We start from the raw sequence: 22198 nt of genomic DNA, 5'->3' as shown, positions 1-22198 counted from the left end.
ATACAATGAAGAAGGTGCTGCCAAATGTTGATAAACTCCTAGTTCCAATATGAGACTCTCTAAAAATGATAAGGAGCAGGAGGATAACATGTTTGTTAATTGATTTGGAGAAGAAAACAAGGTATGATTTCTCCAGATAATCATTGTCATGTATTGTTACACCACTAGATATAAACACTTCTCTGAAAAGAACTATTCTATTGATAGGAAGAGAAAACTTTAGATGAGAATTGGGTCTTTAAAATGTTGAGTGTCTGATGTAGAGCTAAATTAAGGATTATCCTCAAAGCTCTTGCAATGCCACCACCTCCAAGACTGCATTTCAGTGAGCAGAGAAAACAGGACTCTTGAAGCACCCTCTCTGGGCGTTACACGTGTGTAGGGGGCAAGTGCTGGGAAAGGTGTGGTGGTGCTGTTAGGAGTAAAGTCCTGAAGCAGGGAACCTGCTTAGGAAGTGAGGAAGTGGAGAAGCCTGGAAAGTGAAGGTGCAAAATCACATAGAGATCTTCCTCCAGACCCAGCAGAGGCTCCCACTTCTGAAGTTCTGCTCCAAAACTGCATACTGGGGGGGGGGGTGTCTCTGCCCTCCAAGTCTCATTTTCTGTCCCCCCCCCCCATTAAGACCTTCATTAAGGGAAGGGGAGATGCCTCTGCCCTGGTGGAGACCCCCACCCTCCATCTCCTTTCCTCCCAGCAGACCCCTCCCTGCATTTCTGGCCCCTGGAGGAAATGTTATGGGGGGGAGAGGTGTGACTCTGTTCCTCTCCTGCCTTCCACTCACCTCCGCTCTGGTTGTAGCGATTCTGCAGAGTCTGCAGACTCACCCCAAATGACTGCCCAGTGTTCTGAGCTACCTGAGTCTCCCTGTTCCAGTACTGAGGATCCTCCTTTTCCACCTTCCTTATCCAGGGGACTCGAGGCAGATACTCCTTGGTGTCACTGTCATACTGAATAATTTGCTGGTCATCCACGTACCCCACATCAATGAACTGGGGCAGCTCCTGGCCAGGCTCAGACACAGCTGTGTAGAAGTAGCGCAGGGAGTGAGAAGTGGAGCCTGGAAAGGAAGAGAGAGGGGCAGATAGTTAGGGGTCCCGCAGATGAAGGCAGCAGCGTAATCCTGCTGTATTACAGGCAGCAGCCCCAAATTAGGAGATCCAAAGTTCAGCAGGGTTTGGGGGAGTTTGCAGACCTGCCCTTAAACACAGAGGAGGCAGAGCAGAGGAAGCCTAAGAATCAGAGAGCTGGAAAGGGGAGAGGATATAAATACAAGTAACAACAACAATAGTCCACGGAGCAGAGGGCGAGAAAAAGCTCGGGCAGGCAGCACTAAATCCCTGCATGTCTCTGCTGAGGCTCCGTGTGAGGGAGAGAGGGGCCAGCCCCTCCCTTTTGCCCAGGGGGCAGGAATTGCCCCCCACTTGCAAGTGCCAGGCTGATGAGAGCTCCCACAACATGGTCTGAAGGCTCAGGATGCAGGCACCGAAAGGAAGCTAAGCAGGCTCAGGTCTGGGAAGTGGATGGAGGGGAGACCAGACGAGGCAAAATCCATATATTGGGAGAACAGGAAGCTGCCTCCTCCTGGGTCAGAACACTGGTCCAGGTAGCTCAGAGTTGTCTGCCCTGACTGGGATGGCTCATATCTGCAGAAACGGGCCTAGGGAAGCCACTCCCTTGGAGCCGCCCCACCATCTGACCTTCTGGAGCCATGCACTGAACAGGTCTGACCTGGGTCTTGCTTCCTGGGCTCTGGGAGGCTTTGGAAAGATCTCCTGGGAACTCAGGAGAGCCCCACAAGATCCTGTGAGAACCTGCCAGAGTCTCTTATGCAAGGCAGAGAGCTCCAAAGCTCTTTCAGGAAAACCTTGCACAAAAAGAGCCTTCTGCATATATAATTTGTGTCATTCCAACAGGCCAGCTGTCAACAGCCTGAAACTGAAATCATTCAAGTTAAATGCATTCAAGTTGGGGGTTTCCTGCACTTTCCACCAGTTTTCCAGGGACAGATGTCAAGTTAATTGGCCTGTGATTCCCAGGATCCTTCCTGGATCCCCTTTTGATAAATGATGCTTAAATGGTTCAGTGTTGCAATCTTTCAATGGTCTGAGCTGCCACCCACAGAGCGGGTTCCCCACTTTAGAAAGAAGGCCCCCCAGTGATAGCAGGGGCAGGGGGGCAAATGCAACTTTGGGGTCAGGTCTCAACATGTGGCCCCACATCCCCTTTCCCCCCACTTGCCCCTTCACAAGATCGAAGGGGGGACGGAGCGTGGCAAAGGAAGAACCTTATCCCCCAAAGGGCTCACTTTCCCACAGGCTGTACCAGCTCTGGCCCCCAGGGGGCCTAATGAGTCTCCACAGTAACAACCAAGAAAGACTTGGGAAGAGGATGGAGGGGAGGCAGGGAGCTGAGCAGAGGCTTCAGCATCATCTCCAGAGCTGGCCTGCCCAGGAGGCAACCCCGAGAGAACACAGACACAGACACGCACCCCTGGACGGAGAGAATCAGTGAGAGACGAGGCATTTCCATGGTGGAAGGGGGGGCACAGTGCTAAGGGGGGAAGAGCAATTCCTGTTTTCTTTCAGGTAGCAAAATGGGATGTATTATTATTATTATTATTATTATTATTATTATTAATATATCACCCTATACCCAGAGATCTCAGGGCACTTCACAGAATGAAATCAACATCTAAAACCACAAAATATTCAATTAAAATAAAAACAACAACCCAATAACACCCCCCCAAAAAAACCCCAAAATTTAAAGGGCATAGGGTGTCAATCAAATCATCCAAAGGTCTGGTTAAAAAGGAACATTTTTGCCTGGCGTGTCAGGTGAACTTCCCTGAGGAGAGCATCCCACAGAGGGGGAGCCACTGCCAAGAAGGCCCTGGCCCTGTTCTCATGTTGCCACCCTCCAGACCTCTCAAGGAGGCGGCACAGCACACGAAGAAGTGCTTCAGTGCCTCCCCCTGGCTAGCCCCCCCCCCCACTGCTCCAGGTGCCAGGGTAGGTAGCTCTGCCCCTGCCTTGATGGTGTGTCACTCTGCTACCTCCCTCCAGCTCCTCGGTTTCCTTTCAGGCAAGATCAAATGGGACCCACTTCTAAGACCCTCCCCTCCCAGGGCAGGGGCTCCCCCCACCTCAAACCACAAGAGCTCAGAGCAAGGCTGCCTCTGGTTGTGGCATCTGGCTAAACAACACAGGCAGTTCTGCTCAGTGGTCGGGAGACAAAGAGCCACAAAATGAGGAGGAATCTGAAGGAACCAGTGGTCTCCACCACCCTTTGCCCAGCCCTGTAGCAGACACAGTGAGGGGGCAGCCCCCCATATGGAGACAGTTCGAGAGAGAAATAGCAGGTCTTACTCTTTAGTTCTTAAAGCTTTTAAGTTACTTTGAGAATTTTTATGCAACAAACAACTATTAAACTAAAACTAGTATTATATTCATAACATTTGCCATTAGAGAAGCACAAAAACTATTTACTATAAAAGCAAACACTATTGGGGGGGGCAGGAATCACAAACATAAGAAAATAACCAACCAAGGCAAACTAGATAATCATATTCTTCAATAAAGAGGATCCGTGCGCCAAACAAATGTTAACTCCCTCATCTCATAAACAGCAGGGGTCAAGGAGAATTCCCCCATTATCTCAACACCCTATTCCCCCTTCCCACTCACAAAAATGCCCTGCTGCTATCTCCAGATCTTTCTCCCATGAAGAATAAGCTTGTCTCACAAAAGTGTCTGTTTAAAACATTTTTCTTTGGGCAACCCTATCCAGACAGGCAAATGTTGACGTGTTTTGACCTCTCAATGCTAATTTTAATTATTTTTTAATGCTTTAAACTGTTTTTATTATTTTACTGTTTCCTGTAAATGAATGAGTTTTTCCCACAATTGAGTAGGATAAACATTTTTTTGGTAATTTATTTAATCACTTTTTCAATACAAACAACCGCAAAAGACACATACAACAAACACCATAATAACAATAACACAATTTGACAATTCAGATTTGAATACTCTGATATACCTATGACTACACCTTTTTTAACAATATTTTCCCAGCTTTCCCTCCACCCCCTACTTCCCACCACTACCCGCCTTATTGCTTAAATATTCGTTCCAGATTTCTTCATATTTATCCATTCTTATTTTGCGTCGACATGCAATTTGTTCGTATGTAGCTAATCTGTCCATATTATCAATCCATGTGCTCAAAGGAATATTTTTGCAGCTCTTCCAATTCATCAAAACAAGTTTTTTTCCTTCTAATATAGCACGGTACATGCATTTTTTTTTGACCCCTTGAAATCAGAACACCCATGAGTTGCAAACAGGCCGTGCAGCACCCTGGTAGTGGTGGAGGGCATCAGGGCCACCTCCAGCCACTTGGAATAGGCGTCCACTACTACCATAAAGGTCCGGCCGTGAAAGGGGCCGGCAAGATCGATGTGCACTCTTGACCAGGTGCCTTGGGCATCTCCCAGGTGTTACCCTTAGCTGCCGACGGTGCAGGTCTCGACTCTTGGCATGCTTGACAGGAGGCAACCTACGAAGTGATGGCATCTTCCATGTTAGGCCACCAGACGTCACACCAAGCCAACGCCTTCATTTTGATGACCCCCGGGGGGGGCGATGTGCAGAGCCTCGAGGACGTGTTGGCTGAGTCTTTGGGGAACCACGACTCGGTCTCCCCACGGTAGGCAGCCGCGATGAGCCGAGAGCTCATGCTGTCTGATTGCAAACGGCTGGAACTCTGGTGCAAAAGACCCTTCCGGCCACCCCCTCCACACCCAGTTGAGTACACGTTTGATGGTGCGGTCCTGGGCAGATGCGGAGGCTACATTGGCGGCCCATACTGGCGCTGCTGGGAGGTACTCAATTATTGTGTCGGACACAATATGTATTTCCAGGGCCCCTCGGTGGGTGACGATCATCTGAGCTTCAGCGGTGGCGTCATTGATGGGCAGTTGTTGATAGGCTTGGGCAAGGTCCAGCTTAGCGAAGACCTTGCCATCACCCAGGGAAGGCAGCAGGTGGTGGACGACAGGAACCGGGTAAGTGTACCGCTAAAGCGCCTTGTTGATGCACTTGTAGTCTGCGCATATTCTCACCGACCCGTCCGGCTTGACAGGTGTGACAATGAGGGTTTGCCACTTGGCATGGCCAATTGGCTCCAAAACGCCTTGCGCAATAATCAGCTTGTCAAGTTGTTTGTCCACCTTAGCTTTGAGAGCGAACGGAACCCAGCGTGGCTTTAGCTTGATGGTGGTGACTTGCGACAAGGCTAAAGGAGATGGGCATACCAGTATATTGGCCCAAAGTGCCATCAAAAACCTCAGCAAAGTCTTTGACCAGACCCTCAGTCTCTGCGTTAGAGATGCAGTTGATGCCGGTGACTTCCAGGCCAAGGGCATCAAACCAGTCTAGCCCTAGGAGGCTAGGCCGCAGGCCTTCGACCACCACCAGTCGAAGCAGGCCTGAAAAATTCTTGAAAGCAACCCGGAACCGGCCGACGCCTACCACGGGAATGTCGTTCCCCTGCTACTCTCTCAAATATATGCGGTGTGGGTCAAGTTGCCTCTTGGACAGCTTGGGCATGAGTCTTTTGATGGTGCTCCAGGATACGACGGACAAGGCAGACCCGGTGTCAATCTCCCTGTCACACGGAGCACCTTCCCATGATTCAGAGGCTGGCGCAAACGGCGGTAGAGGCACAAGTGAAGCCATGATTCCGATGCCGGCGTGAAGGGCAATGGATGGAACACAGTGCTCTAGCCAGAACAGTCAGCTTTGAATTGGGTTCTGTTCAGTGATTTCGCTCAGTGTTTCAGCTCAGTGAGTGTCTGAATCTGGCTGTGCTGCGATGTCCATCCGATCCCACCTTCGTCGCCAGTATTAAGTAGTGGTTTGACAAAGCAGACGACACAGAGATTCCTCCAAGTATTAGTATTATTAGTAAGCTGGAACTGATCTGAACAGCAAACAGCCGGCCTGCTTTTATAGGCAGCTGGCTGTCAACATTGTAACAACAACAACAACCCAGGGTTTCCCGCCTAAATTAACTGACGTGAACCTGAGTGAAAACTACCGTATTTTTCGCTCTATAAGACGCAACAGACCATAAGACGCACCTAGTTTTTGAAAAAGGAAAACAAGAAAAAAAAATCTGAATCCTAGAAGCCAGAACAGCAAGAGCAAGAGGGATCGCTGCGCAGCGAAAGCAGTGATCCCTCTTGCTGTTCTGGCTTCTGGGATAGCTGCGCAGCCTGCATTCGCTCCATAAGACGCACACACATTTCCCCTTACATTTTAGGAGGGGAAAAGTGAGTCTTATAGAGCAAAAAATACGGTATATACACAATAGCTCTGGTGGCCAGGGTGAGAACTTCAATACATAACACTTCTGGTACAGTATAGTTTTGCTGGAGTCCAGTGGACTCTGAATATTATTTTCTGTTAAATAAGTCTTAGTCTTATTTCTGTTGATTTTATACTAGACTCCCATATATCATTTGTTATCTGTACCCCTAACTCTTCACTCCATTTTTGTCTATCATATTCTAAATCATATTTCTTCCTGTTGAGTAGGGTTTTATATAGTGCAAGATTAAATCTTGTAGCAGCATGGGTTTTTCAGATGCTGCTATAGCGTCAGGGCCAAACTGCCTTTCCGACATATGTTTCAATTGGATGAAGTGCCATTGTGTTTCACTGGTTAATCCATACTTTACTAGCATTCCACAAATTTGTAATTTTCATCAATTAATTGATTCAATGACAAAATACCTTTTTTCATCCAATTTTGCCAAATTATTACTTGATTTCCAATATTTAATTTTGGGTTGGCCCATATTGTTAATTTCTCATGCTGATAGGGGTCATCCTTATTATTTATATTTACAGTCATCCAAATTTTTATAGGTGTTTTAACAGTCTCCAGCATAATAGGATATTTCATAAAACTGGAGCCAAGTTTAGTCCACCCTACAAGAGGTTCAAAGAAACTATATTTGAGAGTAGCCCAGTTGGGATTCCTGCTAGCTCTCCACTCGTTAGTCTTACTCAGCAGGTAAGCCTGGTGATAGAGTTCCAGATTTGGGAGCCCAAAGCCGCCTTCCTTAATTGGAAGTTGCATTTTATGTAGTGACATTTTTGGTGGCTTTGTACCCCACAGGCACGATCTAAATAGTTGATTTATTTTTTGGAAGTAAAATTTGGGAATATGTATTGGTAATCCTCTAAGAATGCATAAAAGCTTTGGAACAACATTCATTTTCAGGACATTAACCTTTCCCCAAAGGGAGAGGTTTAGAGGTCCCCGCCTTTCAATATCAAAAGAAATCTCATTTATAATTTGATTCAAATTTAATTTTACAATTTGGCCTATATCTGATGAAATCATTATACCCACAGATTTAATAAAGTCTTTGAACATCCGAAATTGATGGTTTCTATACAATGTAGCCCTTGGCCCAATTGGTAAAATCTCTGATTTAGTCCAATTTATAGAGATATTCTGCCAAAGGTTTTTATTTTCTCCATAATTTTTGGAATTGTATCTTCTGGTTTTGTAAGGATATTGTCTGCAAATAATACAATTTTGTAATTATCTTTGTTGTGCTTTACACCCTTGATATGCTCATCCTGAATTATGCTATACATTTTTTTTTAGCTAAACAGAGAACATGAGTGGCAACCCCAAAAGGAGAAAAACACCAAAGGCAGCAATCAGGAATGTGGAATTAAGAATTTAATAGTGTTAAATCCTTGAATAGTATGCAGAGCCAGTCGACTGGTGGGCTGAGGGAGCAGGAATATTCTGAGCAAGGGAATTTCATGTCTAGGAGCCCCAGAAGCCAGGCAGAGACTCCAGCTTTTTTGAATTATTTTTGAATAATTCAAAACTCTCTCTCAGGAGTTGTTTGTGCCCTTTGGGCACAAAACGTAGTGAAAGGGGCTGTACAGAAACGGCACAGAGAAGCCCCCTGCATAATTTACAAAACCTACATTTTTGACAGGCAACAGGAAAGGCTTTTCTTTGGGGGGGGGGTTACAATTGTAAAGCAGGAACGTGGGTGGTGCTGTGGGTTAAACCACAGAGCCTAGGACTTGCCGATCAGAAGGTTGGTAGTTCAACAGTCAATTCATGCTCGCGTTTATTATTGTGTTGTCCAGTTTTAGTTCTCGTGTTCCTATGAGTGAGCTGTTCTCACTGACAAATGTTGAATAAACTTAGTTGAGGAAGTTATAGTGCCTTGGGCTTCTGACTTTTTCCGAATATTTAACAAACTGTAAAGCAGAAGGACCTGATTATGAATGTGCCTGTGAAAGGGAATTCCTGAACAACACAAGATTGGGAATTGCGGGTGGGGACCCCTTATTCAGACGTCCCCCCCCCCCCAATGAAGTCAGCTCTACACGCGTCCAGCTCCCACCCACAGGCTGGTCTCCTGAGTTTTTAGCTGAGTTTTCAGAGCGGCTGAGGGTTAGAAGAGGGAAGGTAAAAAGAGAAGAAGGAAGACTATGTATCTGTTATCTCTCACTCACACACACAGACAGACCAGAGTCAACACGAAGCTACAGGGGGCGGGACATCGGAGTCACTCCCCCCCCATTAATACCTGGCAACACCTTCAAGCTTTGTATCCTTTTTTGCTTGAGCCCCGAGCCAAGGAGTGAAGCGGCCCCTGCCCCGGAAGGCATACAAAACAAGCCAAGTCTGGGAAACAGATGTCTGGGAAGGGATCCGGCTCCACTTCGGACAAGAAACTCCCCGATCGCCCTTTCAGTGCCCACGAAATGCAATTCACCAAGAGTCGTGTCCCCCCCCCCCAAAAAAAGGGGGCTTAGTGCAAATTATTTTCTCCCCCCGCCCCAGAGCAGAGTCCTTACCTGCGCAGTCCAGGAGCAGCAGGTGGGCAGCCGCCCCCAGGATCAGGGGGGGCCAGCGGAGGAAGACCCCCATCTCCCCCCAAAACGAAGCTCCTTTTTCCTCCTCTTACTCCAGCGACGTCCTTCTCCCTCCGACTCCGAGACCCGCTCTCTGCCCCGCCTGCGGAACCAGCAGCAGAGCGAGCCGGGATTGGCCGAGGGGGAAATATTCCACCAATCGGAAATCTGCGCGCATATTGCGGCATCGGTCGCCAGGCAGACCTCGAGGCGCAAGTTTGGGAGCGAGGCTGGAGAGGGAAAGAGAAAGTGATTGCACAGTGGTACCTCGGGTTACAGACTCCGCTAACCCAGAAATCGTGCTTCAGGTTAAGAACTTTGCTTCAGGATGAGAACAGAAATCGTGCGGCGGCAGCGGGAGGCCTCATTAGCTGAAGTGGTACCTTAGGTTAACAACAGTTTCAGCTTAAGAACGGACTTCCGGAACGAATTCAGTACTTAACCCGAGGTACCACTGTAATTGCAGCTCCTCGCTGGGAATCGCCGCCTCCCTCCCTCCCTCCCTCTCAGGTCTGCCTGCCCTGCCCTGCAGGGAGGGTGTAGGAAGGGAGGAGGGAAGGGGAGAAGCTGCGGCAAAGCAGAACGCAGAATCCTAGGATTGCAGAATTGGAAGGGACCCCTGGGTCATCTAGTCCAGCCCCCCACAATGCAGGAATCTCAGCTCAAGCGCCCAAGACCACCTCCTCGCCCTGTCAAACAGCTCTTGCTTTTATTGCAAGACAGCAACTTGGCTGTTGGTCCCATCATTTAATTCCCACAATAAGCCTGTGAGGTAGGTCAGGCTGAGACGCTTCACGGCCTAGTGAGGATTCGAACCCAGGTCTCCTGGATACAAATCCACAACTCTAACCACTGCACCACACTGGTAACCATCTGGGATGCCTCTGCGGATGAGCACATCCTGAAGGATTTCGGCCGTCCAAAGTTTGGGGGATATTTGTGGCAGTTTTGCTGAATCCAGAACGGACGTACATCACTCTAAAACCTGAGGATAATCTGAGATTAAGATATGGTCTTCCCAGACAGAAGATGTTCTCTGCCCTGGGCTGGTGCTCAGCAGCTCATTCTGATATTTTGTATTACGATGACTTTATTCAATTATATCGATCATTTTGATGATTTCTGATATCGTCTGATGGTATCTTGAATCAGTGACTTTATTGAATTGTATTGATCATATTTGATGAATGATTTCTGGTGTCTGCTATTTTGAATTACGATCTTTATTTAATTGTATTAATCATTTTGATGATTTCTGGTATTGTCTGATATTTTGAATTACGATGACTTTATTGAATTGTGTCGATCATTTTGATGAATAATCTGCTGATATATTGAATTACTTTGACTTTATTGAATTGCATCAATCATTTTGACGAATTTGCTGCGTTATTTATATGTTCTTGTGTTTGATGGCATAAGGATTGCAAGGCTTGCTGTTTTTAAATATTGTGAACCAATTTGATCTCAGCATTTGTTGCTGGAAAAGTGGAATAGAAATACTGTATTAAGTCAAGAACATATTATTTTGTTGCTCATACTCATGAATTTACGTATTCAGGTTCTTTCTTATTCTGTAAGCTGATTTGGGTATTTATTGTAGAAGAGGGGCTATAATATAGTGAATAGCAATATAGCCTTACGCTTTTGACACCTAAGCAGCGTTATTATTACTATTAATTATTATTATTAATAATACCCCATCCCTCTGGCTGGGTTTCCCCAGCCACTCTGGGCAGCTTACAAGATATGTAAATACATAATTAAAACATCAAGCATTAAAAACCTCCCAATAATACGAGCAAGGGAGAGAGAAACTTCTCCATATATATTTCCTCCATATTTATATACTGTGCAATTTATTCACTTCTCTCGAGTTGCTACTCCTCCTATTCTACTATAATCTGAACTATTTTGGTTACGCAGCTGCTATTTTTACGTTTTTTGGTCTCGCAGCGCCCTCTAGCACCCAAGCCCCGAAGTCGAAACTCTCCTTTCTTTATAGTCAGCTGATTTCCCAGAAATGGCTCTTTCATAACTGACTCATAGACTTTAAAAAAAAACTGCAGAGCGGTACATCTCTTGCCCAGAGAAAGGACTTCCAGGCTATTTCTAGACTACTGCTCTCCTCGCCCTTTTTTTTGACAGCTGCTCATCTGACGCCTTTTTAGGAATCGACGAGTTTTTATAAACCTGCGACCCAAGAAATAAATTTCATGCCATTTCAATTCAAGTCTTACTTTGTTTGGGAAGTATGATTTTTTAAAAAAATGTTCAGCTGTTAATAAAATCCCCTTTACCATTCCATTATTATCATGAGGTTTCTTTTATTATTGTATTGTTGGTTTTCATTGAATAATAATAATAATAATAATTAATAATAATAATATATTTTTTAAACCGTTTATCTCTGAAACACTGCAGCTCCAATTCCCAATTATTTAGCCTTTTCCAATCGTGCACTCAATTAGTGATCCCAGACATTGGAGCAATGCAACTTCTCTTCTTCTTCTTCTTCTTCTTCTTCTTCTTCTTCTTCTTCTTCTTCAATTTATCTCCTGCCTTTCTTGCAAGGAGCTAGAATAGCATACACAGTCTGCACCCCACCCCCAATTTTATCCTCCTAACAACCTTGCAGGGAGACCATATAACACCAGTCCTGAGAGATCTGCATTGGCTTCCAGTATGTTTCCGAGCACAATTCAAACCATTGGTGCTGACCTTTAAAGCCCTAAACGGCCTCGGCCCAGTAGACCTGAAGGAGCGTCTCCACCCCCGTTGTCCAGCCCAGACACTGAGGTCCAGCTCTGAGGGCCGGGGGGTTGGGAGTCCTGAAAAGCTCCGCCATCCTCACAGACGCTGGGCTTTTAGCTACACTGGCCAGTGGTGGGTCTTCAGGGTTTTAGTCAGGGCACTTACTGCAGTCCTACCTAGAGATGCCAGGATTGAACCCAGAACCCTCTGCATGCAATACAGATGCTTTGTTGCTGAGCCACGACCCTTCCTCTTATAACTTAAGGTGACGTTCAGACTTTTGGAGATTTTTATTTATGCATTGAGAAGTTACCACATTTATCTACGTCTAAGAAATTAACAAATCACAGTGCAATGTGAGAAAAGAAGTGGAAACACCATAAAATAAAATAAAAAGCAGTTCATCATGAACGAAACCCAGTAACTATTATCTAAAAGAAGAATCACTGTTTGTGGGAGAAGGGCAAAAATTTAGCCTGGCTGCTAGATTTAGTCCAGTACAGTGGTACCTCTGGTTACGAACCCTTCTGGTTACGCACGCTGTGGGTTATGAGCGTGTTTTTACATGAGTAGAATGTGTCCTTTTATTTAAAATGCATCTCTGGGTTATTTGTGGGGTCTGCCTGGTGTTTTTACGAGAGCAGAATATGTGCTTTTATTTAAAATACACCTCTGGGTTATCTGTGGGGCATAGGAATTCGTTCATTATTTATTTTTTCAAAATATAGTCCAGCCCCCACAAGGTTTGAGGGACAGTGGACCGGCCCCCTGCTGAAAAAGTTTGCTGGCCCCTGCTCTAGACATTGTTTATTTACAGAACTACAAGGAGACCATACTGGAAACAAGGCGGCTTCTGAAAACAGGGAGCAGAGCCACAAATCCTGCGTCAGATTCCCAGATCCTACGCTGTTTTGACCAACTCCAGTTAAGTGCTTTCAGCCCCTGGTGATTTTGCAAAAACGCCCACCTCGTGTCTTGTCCTTCCTCCAAAAAAAATCCAAAGGGGGTCACATTCCAAAGGCTGGTCCCATCAAGGGACAGCCGGTCCGTTTTGCTAAGACTCTGACGGCCCTGCTGGTTGCTTCACAATCCTAACCACACCTATTCAATCCAGTTAAGACTGAGGCTCTGTTGGTGTGTGGTTCCCTAGACGAGATGGCCTGGAGTGCCTTCCATCACCTTTGGCTGGTGGCCCAGCTACGTCCCTATCTGGACTGGGATAGCCTAAGTACCGTTGTCTATGCTCTGGCAACCTCAGGGTTAGATTACTGCAATGCGTTATACGTAGGGCTGCCTCTGAAAACTTCAGCTTGTGCAGAATTCAGTGGCCAGGTTGCTCACTGGAGCAAGACACTTTGAGCATATTATATCGATCCTGGTATGACTGCACTGGCTACCAATTAGTTTCCGGGCCCAATTCAAAGTGCTGGTTTTGACCTATAAAGCCTTAAACGGCTCAGTACCGCAATACCTCAAGGACTGCCTCTTTCCCTATGAACCTAACCGGACCCTGAGATCATCTTCTGAGGCACTCCTTCGTGTGCCACCACCTCAAGAGTTTTGGAGGTGGCAACACGTGAACAGGGCCTTCTCTGCAGTGGCTCCCCATCTGTGGAATGCTCTCCCCAGGGAAGTTCACCTGGTGCCTTCATTATACAGCTTTAGGTGCCAGGCAAAAACGTTCCTTTTTAACTAGGCCTTTGGCTGACCTGATCGACATCCTGTACCCTTTTAAAATGCGGGTCTTTTTTGCGGTGTGTGTGTGTTATTGGGTTTGATTTTATATATTGTGATCTTTTATGTGAACCATCCTAAGACCTCCGGGTATAGGGCGGTATATAAATTCAATAAATAATAATAATACTCAAAGAAGTAAGCCCCACACAGTTACACCTCCTGGAGTCTATTTATACTGTTTTATGTGAGCGTACTTCTCTGATGTGAAGTGAGGGCAGTATTTTGACGGAAACACTTTCCATGTGCTTTTAGGGATTCTCCCCAATGTGAATTCTTTGATGGGAAGCGAGTTGCTCGCACCGACCAAACTGCTTCCCGCATGCCAAGCACTTATAAGGCTTCTCTCCCGTGTGGATCCGCCTGTGCCGAAGGAGGTGCGACGTGTTGCGAAAGCTTTTCCCGCAATCTGAGCATTTGTACGGCCTCTCCCCCGTGTGGGTTCTCTGATGGGAAGTGAGGTTTATCCTCCGGCCAAATTTCTTCCCGCACTCGGCGCATCTGTACGGCTTCTCCCCCGTGTGGACTCTCTGGTGCAGAGTGAGGTCCGACTTGGCCGTGAAGTTCATCCCGCAGTCGGAGCAACCGTACGGCTTCTCTCCCGTGTGGATTCTCTGATGTCTCATAAGGCTGGACTTGACGCAGAAGCTCATACTGCAGTCTGAGCACTTGTACGGCTTCTCCCCCGTGTGGGTTTTCTGGTGGTACGCGAGGCTCGTGCTCGAACTGAAGCTCTTCCCGCACTCCAGGCATATGTACGGCTTCTCCCCGGTGTGGATTCTCTGATGTCTTATAAGGTGCGTGCTCCAGTTGAAGGTCTTCCGACACTCTGTGCATTTGTAAGGCTTCTCCCCTCTGTGTATTATCTGATGTCTAATCAGATTCGTGCTCCAGTTGAAGCTCTTTCCGCACTCCAGACACGTATATGGCTTCTCCCCCGTGTGAGTTCGCCGGTGTCCCTCCAGGTTTAATTCACTACTGAAGGTGCTCTCACATTTAGGGCACTTATACTCTCTCTTCCCAATGTTTTTCTCAGTTTGAACTGGGATCATAGAAGAATCCCCATCATGATCACCCCACCAATTCTCCACTGCGTTTCCCTCCTCTGTCGCCGGGCAATTTTGAGCTCCAGCTTTCTCGGTCATCTCCAGACACTCGTCTCTTTTTGCCGATACTTTCCGAGATTCCACCTCATCCTCGCTCTCCTGCCTCTCGTCACCTGCGATAAATAAGGGAAGGAAAAGTGAATTTAAGTGAGTGATGGATCCTTCAGGTCAAGGAACAAAAATGCACTGCTGCAGTGAATTGGTTCAAATCTAACTACAGTGGTACCTCGGGTTACAGACACTTCAGGTTACAAACACTTCAGGTTACATACTCCGCTAACCCGGAAGTAGTACCTCGGGTTAAGAACTTTACCTCAGGATGAGAACAGAAATCGTGTGGCGGCAGCAGGAGGCCCCATTAGCTAAAGTGGTGCTTCAGGTTAAGAACAGTTTCAGGTTAAGAACGGACCTCCGGAACGAATCAAGTTCTTAACCCGAGGTACCACTGTAATGGCTCTTTCTCCAACCAGAAGGACATAAGAATAGTCCGGCATCCTGTTCTCAGGGTGATTAACATTGGCTCCCAGTATGTTTCCGAGCACAATTCAAAGTGTTGGTGCTGACCTTTAAATGGACTCGGCCCAGGATACCTGAATGGGCGTCTCCATCCCCGTCATTCAACGTGGACACTAAGCTCCAGCTCCGAGGGTCTTCTGGCGGTTCCCTCATTGTGAGAAGGGAAGCTACAGGGAACCAGGCAGAGGGACTCCATAGTAATAGTAGTAGTAGTAGTGGTAAGGTAAAGGGACCCCTGACCATTAGGTCTAGTCATGACTGACTCTGAGGTCGCGGCGCTCATCTCGCTTTATTGGCCGAGGGAGCCAGCGTACAGCTTCCGGGTCATGTGGCCAGCATGACTAAGCCGCTTCTGGCGAACCAGAGCAGTGCACAGAAACGCTGTGTACCTTCCCGCCGGAGCAGTACCTATTTATCTACTTGCACTTTGACGTGCTTTCGAACTGCTAGGTTGGCAGGAGCAGGGACCAAGCAATGGGAGCTCACCCCGTCGCGGGGATTCGAACTGCTGACCTTCTGATCGGCAAGTCCTAGGCTCTGTGGTTTAACCCACAGCGCCACCCGCGTCCCAGTAGTAATAGTAGTAAAAAATTATTTCAATGCTGCCCATCTGACTGGGTTTCCCCAGTCACACTGGGCAGCTTCCGTGAAATTATAAAACCCCGGCAGATTTTATAATTTCTCAAATCAAAGATTAAAAACTTCCCTATACAGGGCTGCTTTCAGATAGTTGTTCATTTCCTTGATATCTGACTGGAGGACATTCCACGGGGCATTCTCCCTGTGAAGCACCCTCCTATCAGATGTCAAACAAGTATTTGACTTTTAGAAGACATCAGAAGGCCGCCCTGTACAGGGAAGTTTTTAAAGGTTGAGGATTTCTGTGTTTTTATATTTTGCTGGAAGTCAACCAGTCCGGGGCAACCCGGTCAGATGGGCGGCATATAATAATAAAATTATGTTATTCTTTGAAGGAGAACTACTTGAAAATGATTTACAGATGGTATTTAACTCTTAAGTAGGCTTGCCAAGATGTAGAAGACTTTATCAGATAAGTGCTGGAGATGCAAAAAGGTTGAGGGAATGTTCTTTTATATGTGGTGGGCTTGTAAAAGATAAGAGTATTGGGAAATAATCCACAATGAATTGAAAAAAATGTTTAAAGTACTTTTCAAAAAAAACCCCAACCACACAGACTCCTTTTTGTTGGGGATAATTCAGACTGAAATTCCCAGGTATCAAAAAAAGTTTTTTATGTGTGCTACTACTGTGGTCCATGTTTTGTTTGCCCAAAAATGGAAAATGAGCAAGGTCCCAACTAAAGCTGAATGGCAACTTAAGCTGATGGAATATGTGCAGCTTGCAGACTTAATATATAGAATAAGAGAACAAAAAGAACATACGTTCTTATATACTGAATATATGGGGGGGGGAATTGTGTACACCTGAAAACATTGGCAGCATTAAGATAAATTCAACAGTGTAAATAAGTTTTGAGGGATGCAATAATGGAATAGTGAATGGTTTAGTTTTTGTAAAATATGCAGGGATTTATGATATGTGATATGAACCATGGAAAAAGAAGGGAAGTCAATGATATTATAAGGATGTTTAAATGAGTATTTTAAATTGTAATACAGATAAAAAATTACACACACACTCTTAAAGTCATGCTGCAACCCCCCCCCCCCAAAAGAAGTTCTCAAAGCAATTAAGCTGGAATCAATTAGCAAATTTGACAGAACTGAGATTCAGTAGAGACTGGGAGAGGCTAGCTCAAAACAGGAAGTTGCTATCACTTTTATTTATTTTATTTACACCAATTTATCACTGGCAGACGCTGTGCAGAAGGGGATCTCTTGCAGACGGATTAGATCTTGTAATTCACCTTGTAAATCATCTCTAGGTAGACTTGAGGCAGACCCATGCCTGAAACCTTGGAGAGATACTGCCACTTTTTTCAGTACTGAGAAAAATGGACCACCTGGTAAGCTTCCTAGGCTCTTGTTTGAGCATTTTGTCACATAGAACAATGAGGGCTAGAACCTTTAAAGGAAGCTCAGGGGTAGAGAGTCTGCTTTGCATGCAAAAGATACAAGGCAGCTTCCTATGTGTAGCAGCCAGTTGACGATAAAAGATAAAAGCTCAGCAAAATAATATAAACCCAAAGAGTTCAGGAAAAACCTTACCCATCAGACTGGTTTCCTCTTTCTTCCCTGGATAAAACTCCCCATCGAGCTGCCGCTGGGAATTTTGGAACGAAGGCACCTCTTTCCTGGGGAAAGTCACGGCTGCCTCCAGGAGCCGCCCCGACACCTGAAATGCCAGCAGGCAAGAATGTAAGAAAAGTCTGACTTCCAGATCAGGCCCAAGCCTCTCACAGTGGCCAACCCAATGTATAAGGAACTTTTTGATGTTTGACCTTTTACTGTGTTTTTAATATCCTGTTGGAAGCCGCCCAGAGTGTCTGGGGAAACTCAGCCAGATGGGCAGGGTATAAATAACAAAATTATTATTATTATTATTATTCCTGATAAGTCCAAAGCAGGGTCCAAGCACAACAGCCTCTCCAGCTGTGATTTCCACAGCATTTAAGGATACTGAGAGAGTATCTTGGGAAAGTGATGGGCATCTTTTTAAGGAGCAGAAACATCTTTCACCAAAAGATGGAAGTGATCACCCCCAACATTTGACATTCATTTTCCATTAGTGGTTCTCAAACTTCTTTCTCTCCAGGCCACACGTTCAGAATAAAAATTTGCTTGCACCACACCGATTGTCTTATTGATAGGAAATACACAGGAAAGCAAAGAGAAACAGCTCCTAGCAGTGCTTCTTTTACAACACAGAGCACAAATACTTTATGATGATGGGATATTTGGGAAGTATAGAAAAATGCAGCTACATAAGAACAGGAATCATTCACAAAATATAATTCTAAACGAGCCTCTTACACATGTAACTCCCCTTGCTTTTGTTTTATTATGTATTTCATGCTTTCATTTTGTATTTTTATGTTGTGAGCCACCTTGTGCTCTTCAGATAAAGGATGGTGTACAAATTTAATTAAATAATATTAGTGATAATGATAATGATAATGATAATCGAGCTTTCCAGAGCTTGTTTGCCCTCCAGAGGTTCTGGATGCCAATTCCCCCTCTGCCTCCTTATTTGTCATGATAGCAGGGGCTGATGGGAGCTGGAATGCAACACCGGCCCTAGACTGCAAGAAAAACTCCCCCCAGATGCCTCTGCCAACACATTCTCACCCAAGGAGGCTGGGAAAGTCTTGTCTGGGTGACTTCCCTCAAAAGAGGACGGACTTGCATCTGGAAGGGATGCAGCAAGAGGACAGGAGTGGGAGGTCTGGATCCAGCACTGCGTTTGACAGATGGGCGGAGCCATCCACTTGTCAATCACCTGACGGGACATAACCCATCTCTGTCTGTGCCATCCACCAGCTGATTGTGAGGGTGTGTGCTGGTCTCTTTGGTCCACCTGCCTCTTACCTGCATCAGGTGTTGAGAAGGTGGGTGCCAAGAAGAAGAAGAACAATTTATTTATATCCCGCCCATGTGGCTGGGTTTGCCCAGCCACTCTGGGCGGCTCCCAACAGAATTAAAAGCACAACAGAACATCAAACATTAAAAACTTCCCTAAACAGGGCTGCCTTCAGATGTCTTCTAAAAACCAGATAGTTGTTTATTTCCTTGACATCTGATGGGAGGGCATTCCACAGGGCGGGAGCCACCCCCACGAAGGCCCTCTGCCTGGTTCCCTGTAGCTTGGCTTCTCGCAGGGAGGGAACTGCCAGAAGGCCCTCGGTGGTGGACTTCAGTGTCCGGGCTGACTGGTGGGGTTGGAGATGCTCCTTCAGGGATACTGGGCCGAGGCCGCAGGAGGCTAAATGGGGAGGCCTGTTGGTCCTAGCTAAGTTTTCACCACTTGCGAATGGAAGAACAGGACTCAACCCTTAGGAACCTCCAGGATGATACCCTCTTACCTCTCCCTCTCCCTGCCTGTTGTCCTCTGCCTGGCCCTGGAGAAAACCTTCTGCCAGGGCCACTGCCTCAGCACTGGTCTCCGGCCCACAATCTCTGACCCAGTTCTCCATCTCCGAGGGCAGGACAGCCAGGAACTGCTCCAGGATCACCAGGTCCAAGATCTGGGTCTTGTTGTGCCTCTCCGGCTTCAGCCACTGACGGCAAAGGTGGCGGAGTCGGCGGCAAACCTCTCTTGGTCCCTCAGCCTCCTGGTAGCAGAAATGCCTGAATCTCCAGCAACATACATCCAAAGAAAGGGCTTTTTGGTCCGGCATCTTCTGCAGACTCCTTTCCCAGAATTCCCCTCTGGTCCCAGACTGGGTGGCAAGGCAGTTTAATTCCGGATCAGGGCTGGCAGAGTCCTGTTCTTCCATCCGCGATCTAGCACAGCACCCAGCGAGAACAAAATGATCTTCTTTGCTCTGTTGTCACTTTCTCTCTGTATGAATTTTCAAATTAGGGTTCCAGTCCAGCAAAGGTGAGCAAGGTCCTTCTGAGAGTAACCAGGATGTCCACCCGGTGGGAAGGTATTTCCAGAAAAAGGGAATTGCAGCTAGCTACTCGGGTTTCTTCTTCTGCAAAAACAGACAGGTAAATCACCAAAATTCAGAGGGACACAATATATGGGTTAGTGCGGAGAGGGGAAGCAGGAGCTCTTCCTACACGTAAGGGGCACAGATAAAAACTTTTTTTTTCATTCACAGCTATGTACAATGTCAAACATAGCAGCTATAGCAGCGCCCCATCCCTAACAATTCTTGTGTTTAATTGTGGTTTTCAGATTTTAATGGGGCTTTTTATAGAAAAAAATACTTTACTGACCATAAAAAAACATATCAGATATACAAAAATAAACATCTTTACTGTACCTTTTGATTATAGATATATATTCAAAAATGGCTCACCCCCACAGAGCTATACTTTTCAACACTCTCCATACGCAGCTGCTTCCACACATTACAAAAGCAAATGATCCTCTCTAACTCCAGCTATTCCTGATTTTCTTTTTACAGAGCAGGTTAAGACACTCCATTTGTAAAGTTCTTTGCAGTTTTGTTTTTCTTTAACATAGCTGCTAATTAAATCAGGCGTGGCTGCTTCTAGATTTTCCTCATCATACAACCATAGAATCTTAGAGTTGGAAGGGACCCCCACGGTCATCTAGTCTAACCCCCTGCAATGCAGGGATCTCAGCTAAAGCATCCATGGCAGACGACCATCCAACCTCTGCTTACAAACCATCAAGGAAGGAGAGTCCACAATCTCCTGAGGGAGACTGTTCCACTGTTGAACAGCTCTTATATCTAGCATAATTATATCTAGTATAACTTGTTTACAGGTACTCTCCCAGGCTCTAGCCTTGCATCCACATTCAAATGGAACAATAGTCCCAAACTCTATCCCCAGGAATACGCTGCCTCCTTTTCCTGGATTAGCAAAGAGAAGTGCATTCACACGTTACACTTGTCGATTTGTGAAGCTCTCCAGCATTTCTGCTACCAGGAGACTAAGAGACCCAGAGAGGTTTGCAGAGACGGGCAACACATCTAAGGAGACGCAACATCCCACTGCGTTCAACAAGCACATCATCCGTGCTTGCAACCGCAATGAGGGCCAATCCGACACGGGTACGGTCGTTCACACAAACGCTTGCTCACGTGCGCAGCCTGGACCCGTGTTCAGCGTAACGTGCGGACGAGCCTTTTGCATACCTGGGTGCACAAAACTGCAAAATCGTTGAGCGCAGCATGTGAACATTCCTGCAAAGCAGGAGGTGCACGGGGGTGCTAGTCAGCAACCCCACCCCAAAATTCAGGGGCCTCCCCTGCCTTTTGTTCTCTCCGCTGACTGGGCACCTCCGAGCCGGGGCTCCAGCCTCGCTTCCTTTCCTTGCGCCTCCCGCCCAGGGCGGCCCCTGCTCGGCCGCGCACCTGCAAGGCGCTCCGCACCCCCGCCGGACCCTCCGGAGGCCGCCGCGTGGGAAAATCAAAGTCCGCTTTCCCACGGGAGGGGGAGAGGAGGGGCACCGGAAGTGGACGTTCCCCTCGTCGGCGCGCCCCTTCCGGGAAGCCCCTCTAGAAACCGGGACTCACTCGCTTTAACCTTTTGGTTGCAAGAGCGATGAAGTGGCATTCTTTTCTTTCTTTCTGGTTCACTGAAGGAGGAGCGAATGACTCTCCTTCCTTGGAGGCTTTTAAGCAGAGGTCGGGTGGCCACCTGTCAGGGATGCTTTAACGGAGATTCCTGCATTGCGGGGGGTTGGACTAGATGACCCTCAGGGATCCCTTCCAACTCTAGCTCTGCGAGCGCAGCTTTCTCCCGATTAAAGTGCAGAGGGTTTGAGGAGCGGGACGTTCGCAGGGAAACCAAAATGCCTTTTTACTATTGTACTACCAACCTTACTGTACACTTGTGAAACATGGACCACTTACAATCTCCAGCTCCTTGAAAGATTTCATCAACTGTGTTTCCAAATTTTTTTACATACCACTTGGGAAGCCAGGCGAAATAATGTCAGTGCACCTGTGTCGAAGCAATGATTCTTCAGCGTTAACTTTGTTGAACTGGTCATGTTGCACGGATGTCTGATTATCATCTTCCAAAGCAACTACTCTATTCCAAACTTAAAAATGGAAAGTGTAATGCTGGTGGTCAACAAAAGAGGTTCAAAGACTCTCTCAAGGCAAATCTTTAAAAATGTAGTATAAACACTGACAACTGGGCAACACTGGCCTGCGAGCGCTCCAACTGGAGAACAGCCTTTACCAAAGGTGTCATGGGCTTTGAAGAAGCTCGAACTCAGGACGAAAGGAAGGCACACTTGGCAAACCCTCACTGGGATCAATTTCCGCCCGGAAACCTATGTCCCCACTGTGGAAGGACTTGTGGATCCAGAATTGGCCTCCACAGTCACTTACAGATACACTGTTAAGATTGTGTTCATGGAAGACAATCTTACTCAGCTACGAGTGATCGCAAAAGAAGACTATTCTATGGTTGTATGAATAAAGGCCAGATCCTTCCTCTGCTTTTAGTACAAAACTTCTCAGTCCTTCAAATATATGGCTGGACTCCCAGCTCC

At 46.5% G+C, this 22198-nt stretch overlaps 1 protein-coding gene and 1 pseudogene across 2 annotated transcripts in view; both read right to left on the bottom strand.

Annotated features, from left to right (window-relative positions):
- LOC308469886 (major histocompatibility complex class I-related gene protein-like) overlaps window positions 1–9166 on the bottom strand; it is a 79762-nt pseudogene extending 70596 nt beyond the window's left edge. The window contains exons 1-2 of the transcript XR_013991600.1: window positions 8907–9166; window positions 782–1057 (exon numbers count right to left, since the gene is read on the bottom strand). The product of XR_013991600.1 is annotated as a major histocompatibility complex class I-related gene protein-like (transcript). The remainder of the gene's footprint in view (window positions 1–781; window positions 1058–8906) is intronic.
- A 2826-nt stretch (window positions 9167–11992) lies between these two features.
- On the bottom strand, window positions 11993–21140 carry LOC308469746 (uncharacterized protein). The gene is made up of 4 exons (XM_080992644.1): window positions 20829–21140; window positions 19077–19691; window positions 17263–17389; window positions 11993–14670 (listed from the first exon to the last, which is right to left on the bottom strand). Exons 2-4 carry the CDS (start codon window positions 19488–19490, stop codon window positions 13703–13705), a joined length of 1509 nt encoding a protein of 502 aa, XP_080848770.1. The 5' UTR covers window positions 19491–19691; window positions 20829–21140; the 3' UTR covers window positions 11993–13702.
- Between the last annotated feature and the right edge of the window lie 1058 nt (window positions 21141–22198).

The sequence above is a fragment of the Podarcis pityusensis genome, assembly GCF_964106645.2.
Source record: "Podarcis pityusensis genome assembly, chromosome: 2".
Classification (NCBI taxonomy): domain Eukaryota; kingdom Metazoa; phylum Chordata; class Lepidosauria; order Squamata; family Lacertidae; genus Podarcis; species Podarcis pityusensis.
Note: the sequence above shows the minus strand (reverse complement) of the source record. Positions and strands in the feature narration are given on the sequence as shown.